The sequence below is a fragment of the Branchiostoma floridae genome, chromosome 17 (genome assembly GCF_000003815.2).
Source record: "Branchiostoma floridae strain S238N-H82 chromosome 17, Bfl_VNyyK, whole genome shotgun sequence".
Taxonomy (NCBI): Eukaryota; Metazoa; Chordata; class Leptocardii; order Amphioxiformes; family Branchiostomatidae; genus Branchiostoma; species Branchiostoma floridae.
Genome location: NC_049995.1, coordinates 15165816 through 15173582, shown reverse-complemented (window position 1 = coordinate 15173582; position 7767 = coordinate 15165816). Strand labels below are relative to the sequence as shown.

Sequence of the window (7767 nt, the reverse complement as noted above, 5' to 3'; positions counted from 1 at the left end):
ATACTCAGAAAGAATTATTGTACACTTCAGCATACATGAGTTGCAAGAACAGTTTTTTTCCTAACAGTCAATTACAGGTGATTGCACACTTACACATTGAAAGCAAGAATACAGTCATTTTGACACACAAGACTACACACACACATATAAGATACAAATGTACATGACAATGAATGACTTTGTTGCATTAAACTCAATAGACTAAGTGTAAACACATAACCATTTGCAAGCTAAATTATATCCACGCGTATCTGTGGATCATAATCCATGTAATGCAAACATCTCTCGTAATAATGACTATAAATACAAACTCGGCTATAAGCAGTATACGCCCAATTTTAAATTTAAAGAATGTATTTTGAAGTTGATCGTTTTCTTGTTATTTTTCTTAAACCAAACTACTAACATCCTCAACTATACTTCAATTATGAAATAGAGGGTTACACACATCCAATTTTGTTTTCAACCTGAAAAGATACACCTGGATTATAGCAGTCCTCCTTTTCGTCAATAGCACGCAACAAACATTAAAAAAATAATGGATTGCTTCCTAGTTATTACCATCACGCATGGTATGTCAAATAAGCTTTCTGCTTTAACGAAGTAATATGAACCCATGACTACATTTTGATCGTTGATGGAAAGGTGGAAACTCTCAATATACATTTGCAAATGCGCACCTAATAGCATACATTTTCATTTGCTATCAGCTACACAAATGTCATGTAATATTGATATTGGGTCTAACGTTATATAGCTAGCTGTTATAAAACATTTCGGCCTTCACACAAATCTACTAGAAATCTTGATATCACACAACTTCAAAAGATTGTGAACACTTTTAGATTAGGTTGTAATTTTAGGAACTAGGAATTTTAGAACTTCATTTTACTTGGCAAGTTTTTTTCCAAATAGTGCCCCCGCAACGAAACCAATGATAGCACCTACTCCCATCCCAGGAGGGCCAAAGGCTGAACCTGCTGCAGCCCCGGAAACTGCCCCTGTTGCTCCTGCTCCCATCGCCATTATTGCCCCTGCATTTTCCTTTGGGGCAAAGTATAAACCAAAAATTGTAGCCATGGCAATCACGGTGATTGCCACAACTATGACAATCAGTACTGATCCCTCTTTTATATCAACTGTTATATCACCGTCCCCAACCCTATCCCTCGGCAAATCAAATGACCTGATAATCTCCTCTCGGGCAGCCTTTTCGAGCTCCCTGCGCTCCGGGGATCGAGGATCACGGTACTGCGCGATGAAACGCATCGACGTCAGCTTCACTGAAACTTCAGAGCCACCGTCAGCCCGGTCAGTGACGGAGATCTTTGGGGGGGTCTGAAGAAATGGTGCGGAATGCGGAGGTGGTGAAGGCGCCTTTCTTCTCCAGCGCCGTCTTGATCATGTCAGTTGTCGGTCTGAACTAAAAACAAAGAAAATTGCCATTCATGATTGAAGTGATGATATCGAAAGTAAAAGAGTGATGATATCGACGTTAAGTTTCCTTGTAAACATGCATGAGGGTTTCTGCACTTGAATATGGTGACTATGACGCAAGGTCACCATGGTCACCAGTTTCGGAACCCGTTACTGTTCAGTGTTGCTTGCCAAACACCAAATTGTAAAATACCAGGACTAAAGATACAGAAACATAACTAATGCCGTGTGCAAAAACGGCAAAATCTATGCTAGTTTAGCTAAGCTTAGTTTAGTTAAGCTAAACTAAGCAAGAAAATTAACATTTGCAAGCTAATACAAAATGTTACCTTCACATGGTCTAGCCTAACATTTCTGCCTGGAAGGGTAAATTGATTTAATAGATATTGACACAGGGTGGATTTTCATATTTTTTATCTGAATATTAAATGAACACAACGTCCAATTTTGATCCAAGCAGGGTTTCTAATCATCATCTTATCTCATTCCCATAGCTAGGTAGCCGTGGAGGGGGGGGGGGGGCAGTATGTCCACAAAGGTTTTCCACTTCTGACGGTTGTCAACAGGGTTTACTGGACGATTAAGTGGGGGAAGGCTGTCGACGGGGAGGTGAGGAGGGCCTTCTGTGAAGGTAACATAATTGAATAAGATTTTATTCATGTAATAAAATGGCAGTAATTTTGTGGCTCTAGCGTAAGCCAGTCGGATGTTACCACATCCGTCTGATTTGGGTTTATGTGACTGAAATGTTAGGTCAGGTAGGCACCCAAGTGATAATCCCAGACTGATAAGTGAAGTAATACTATGTCCGAATTGTCTTTTTTGCTCTTCGGTCTGGACTGGCAAACACGCCTTGTATTTCTTCAAAATCTAACAATCTTGTTAAAATGCATACGGATGCTAATCCAAGGACTTATTATAGATTAAGTCGCTCTAAATCGTATCATAAAGAAGTTTCACTTTTGCGGTACGCCATTAAATTCAGATGAAATATACTTGCGGACAAAAAAGTCAAGAACACCTACACGGTCTGGGTTCCGCAAGCAAACGCTGCAGTTGTCACAGGGCCTCTTGCAAAGTCGACAGTACTTGGAGGAGGACATAGCTCTGTTGTGAATGTCCCTCAGGTTAGCCACCAAAAGTCGATGAGAAACGCAGAGTGGGTCTACTTCCAGGTTGGTCCTTTCGCCGTCTGACGGTCTGGCTGGTTTGTGCCCCGGGTGAACGTTGTTATTTGTGTAGGCACCCATGACGCAAATCTCACCAATAAGTACCGTTTTGATTGACGTTGTCATGACAACATGTTTTCGGCGATCAGTGTACGGTTTACGTCTTTTTTGTACGGTATGTCAACTCCGTGAATAGTTTCATCAGGTTGGTACGTCACCGAATAACGAGACTAATTTTACACAAGCATTGGTTTATTCACACCGACGTTTAGGTGACCCTCTGTCACCTTCTTTAGGGCAATTCTGACTGGTTCATATTGTACTGCAGGACAGGTGTCATCTGAACTGTAAGCAGCGACACCTGTCCTGCAGTACAATGTGAACCAGTCAGAATTGCCCTAAAGAAGGTGACAGAGGGTCACCTAAACGTCGGTGTGAATAAACCAATGCTTGTGTAAAAAGGGATATTTTTAATCAGTATCTCAACTCCTTTCTAGTGAGTCACGTACTGCACGTATTCATGTTGACCAACGTATTCACAAGTGAGCAAACACATGGAGTATTTCCCCCTATAAACCTGACAAGTGGAGAAGTTCATTGTTGTGTTTTTCACAAAAAGGGGTTCTTGGAAGCCAAGGTAGCTGACTGTGTCGAAGTGAGCTCACGGTGCATGTGCTAACAGGCCAGACACTACAAAGAGTATCAGCTTGATATCTCCTTGATTATGCACAAAATAAAGTTTGACTATCCTCAGTAATTGTGCTGTTTAGAACTGATTTTACTTTGATAATACATACATACAAACAATTGTTTATACATTAATATATCTACCATAATCAGTTGCTTTTAAGTTAACCGTCAGTACAAATGATACAAGAGTTCTTCAAAACTAAATTTGCATTAATTGTTCTTCACCATAGAAAATTATTAGCTGTCCTCGTCACATCAAATTACATCACATCACATCACAGATTACAAAGGCTTTAGTTGTATTGCCAAGAGAAGGAAAACCTACGCAGTTATCAATACATATAGAGTCATGCGTGACATTGTCATATAGCCAGACGACGTCGAACAATTAGAAAGCTCCATTTTCCCCATAACCCAGGTAATTAATATCCCATTTACTACCCGCATCCGGGGTATAGGTCTCGTTATCAGGGAATTGTCAACCTTTAGAGAGTAGAGGAATCTTTAAAATGCTAGGAACGAGAGCCACAAAATTGAGCGCGGTTCAAATACGAAGAAAACATGCGAATGGATTACAGACTCCTCATAAACGCTGACAGTTACCGTAAATGTAAATACGTAACTGCTGTAGGATGTAATGTTGTACAAATTGTATACGCGGGATTAGTATAAATTCCCTTAAATGCTGGTTCTTACTCTACGCTTTCAACGTTGTCTCCTCTAACTTCAATATGAACTTGGTTCAGGGATCTTCCAGTTTCGCTGTCCCTTGTGACACGTCCTCTATGTTTGTACCCCCCCCCCCCAACAACTTCACAAAGCCCCCCCCCCCCCCCTAAACCTGGGGGTGTTGGCTCCAGTCGTAGTAGGGGTACTTGGGTGCGTAGTCCAGGGTCCCCCTGGTGTACTCATTATCATCGTCATCCCTGATGTTGTTCGCCCCGAACACACTCTGCATGTAGGCGGGAGGAGCTGAAATGGAAGCAAAAGACTCCATACAAGCGTTGCATTTGAAATAGTTTAAAGCCGTTGCAAGGGGATCTGTTAAAGAGCAACCACTCACGAGACAACATCAGCTCTTGCACACAAATGACAGGAGTTAATTGACTCATTTGTATAACCAAGCTGTCTTAACTTTACCTTGCTACTCCTTTTGTTTCATACTTTCTAAAATTGGCATTCACCTCCTTTGAGACTTTATTTGTATATCAATTCATATTTAGGGAATGAAACCTGCTCTTCAACAGATCTGCTAAGTCACTGATAAAAGGCAGTGGAAGATACAATAAAACGTCTGTTTCCAAAATCATATCCAGTTGCTTGAGTAGCTCATAGTTATTCTGGAAGTCTAATGTAACTTACGGAGGTTCGGTGAGCCATCTGCAGGTGGCATGATGGGAGGGGCGACTCCATCACCAGGGGGAACATACGGAGCACCAGTCACTGGAGGATACGCAGCATCAGGACCAGCAGGAGGAGGATATACAGCACCGGGGTTGGGTGGGGGGTATGCCCCAGGGTTGGGGGGAGGGAAAGCAGGGTCAAAACCAGGAGCGACGGAGGGAGGGGGAAAGGCTGGTGCCACGGGGTAGATGCTCCGTAAGGGGATGGAGCCGACCAGGATGGGGAACGTCAGGTCCAGGCTGGTGTGGGCTCCTCCGAAATGTGCACTCACCTGATTAGGAGAAAAGGACCAAAGTCAGTTTCTTCGGTTGTTTATTTGTTTCTACTCCCTTCTCATATATTAATTTCTTACTTTGCCACTTTCTTCCTTCCTCATTCCTTTCCTTTCTCCTTTCCCCCTTTCACCACTTTTCTCCATCCCATTTCTTTACTCACTCACTCACTCACCTGCAATTTTCAGTAACAGTAAAACAACAACCTATCAATTAGGCAATGGAATTGCACAAACAAACTTACATCGAGTGTGTAGGAGAGATCTATGATGCTACAGGACCGGAGGCTTGACGGGGGGATGGCAGGTACAGGCAGGGTGATGTTCAGGTCCACGGAGCCCCCCTCTTCACACCCCGACCCATCCACGTCACCCAGGATTTTAGTGACGTGTCGAGTCTTCTGGTGAGGGTGGTGGGCATGGAAAACCACATCCTGGTGACAGAAGAAACAAAATATAGAGTTACACCTTCTGAGCGAAACGGAGCTTACAGAGTAGGGTCGTGTGGCGCAATCAGAGGTTCTGGGTTCGAATCTGTTGATCTTGGGAACGGCAATTTACACGACTTTTCTCACTTCACTCAGGTGGAAATGAGTACCTAACTGTTGTTTAAGACGTTCTTCGGATAAGAGCTTGCCATAATGATCAAAATGATGATCGCTCGGTCACTAGTAGTATAAATTAATATAAAGGAAGGAAGGAAGAAAGAAAGAGAAAATGCATGTGTACACTATAGTACACTACACTTTAGTCGTCTGTCAATCGTACACAGAAATCAACTGTTCCAATCCAAATATAGATATGTATAGCCCATACTATGGATTCGACAAAAAACTTTATATTTTATTATATCATGTACAGGATTTGTTGTCAAATTACCTGCTTGAATTTGGCTGTGACCTTGGTAATTTCTGAACTTGAGTTATTCTCAAGAGAACCCCCGATGATAATGGACTCTCCCGGACAGTAAGCTGACCGGGCTGCCTGGACTTGTAGCTCGATGGGGCCGGAGGCACAACACAGGCAGCACAGGGTCTTAGACTTCTGACCGGTGAGGGGTGTCTGTGGACAAGAACACAAGGTTGGTTACCACAGAGGTTTGGTATTGTAATAAAGGCTTGACATTGTAATATGCTAGAGGGCCAGATGCACAACACAGACAGGGTCTTAGACTGCTGACCAGTTAGAGGTGTCTGTGGACAACAACATAGGATTGGTTACGATAGAGGCTTGGCCTTACGACGGTCTTAAGACTGCTGACCGGTGAGGGGCGTCTGTGGATAAAAACACAGGCTTCGTTATCATACAAGTGCAGTTCCATTGTAATCTTCTAGAGGGCACAGAGGCACAACACAGACAACACAGGGTCTTCGAATGGCCGCTTGGGGTCATCTGTGAATATATATATATATATATATATAGTCATACAGATTGCTGTTTTAATATAATCTGCAAGAGGACACAGATCCATGATAAAGATCCTTGAACGATGACCTCTCAGAGGGCAGTCTGTTGGAACAAAACATGATTGGTTAAAACATAGGTCATGCTGTTGTCATGTTTCTAATCAACAGGTAGTAAACTAGGAAAAGTTTGCAACTTCAAAGACAGACAACCCCGTATTTCATTTGTTCTACACCTTCCAAAACTGTAACTTATTATCAATAAGAAAACTATAAACATACATTGACGAATAGTTGCTTAGAACATACCCTTCAATCAAAAAATCTGACGACGATACTTACAACAACAGTTACTGTAACATACCATAGCACTGGGGTTCTGGTTCAGGTCCACTATATCCAGAACAGTGAAGGCCCTCTTCGTCGTGTGGTCAAACTTCCACGGTTTGTCAATTTTTGCCCTCACAGAGTAGCGGATGTAACCTGGGGATGTGGAAGGTGACTTTGTGGTTCAGGTTGTTACTTATAGAGCCTAAAGTTCTTGGTTTGAATCCCAAGAATGTCTCAGTGTGCAGCCCTTGATAAAGAAAATTTCTAGGGAAAATTCTACACAAATAATGTCCAAGACGTCTTGTGTAGTTTGGTGTCTTCTATATCATACTTCGTTCCCGAAATCTGCCCGGCCGGGCCCCTGTTTGGAAATGTGACGTAGGCCTTACTCTACAAAACTCATAGTGTAGGAAATCTGCGTTTAATATGCCCAAATGCAGTTTACTACAAATATGCATATCAAACATATTAACAAACCATGATCCCCTTCAAACGAGGTAGGCAGCCCCTGGGCCGGCAGCTGATGCTGGAACGGTAAAGCATGGCGGCCGGCGTCTAGGGTGGGGTTGTCACCGGACTCGCCCTTCGCTAGAACACAGAATATCCAAGAAATAATCATCATCAAAATAGCAAAAGATTTAGGGTAACTTACAGTATTCCAGTCTAATGTTTCATTAAGACCCCAATACAAATACGCTCCCCTCTTCTTTGTTTATCACTGTATATGCCAACAGGGATGGCATACCACCGCAGGCAGTTCTGTGCTTTCTGACAGAATGTATCTGGAAATATTACAATGTGGAGACATACACACACGGACAGGCATACATCATCATAGGCAAACACACGCACACAGACACACAGCTGGTGTTGGAACGGTAAGGCATGGCGGCCGGCGTCCAGAGTAGGGTTGTCACCGGACTCGCCTTTGGCTAGAACACAGGATGTTCTACTTAAGGGCTGAGAATAGATTATCACCAAAATGACAGGAGTAATTTTAAAATATGGGTAAATCACAGTATTTCAGTCCCTTGAGAAAAACTTACAACCGTGTTTCACTAAG

At 42.7% G+C, this 7767-nt stretch overlaps 1 protein-coding gene across 1 annotated transcript in view; it reads right to left on the bottom strand.

Annotated features, from left to right (window-relative positions):
• Positions 1-4120: 4120 nt before the first annotated feature.
• Positions 4121-7767, bottom strand: part of LOC118404041 (arrestin domain-containing protein 3-like) — a 13867-nt gene continuing 10220 nt past the window's right edge. Inside the window, exons 6-8 of the mRNA XM_035802985.1 lie at positions 5217-5405; positions 4659-4971; positions 4121-4268 (exon numbers count right to left, since the gene is read on the bottom strand). Coding sequence (XP_035658878.1) covers positions 4132-4268; positions 4659-4971; positions 5217-5405 — 639 coding nt within the window. The 3' untranslated portion in view covers positions 4121-4131. The remainder of the gene's footprint in view (positions 4269-4658; positions 4972-5216; positions 5406-7767) is intronic.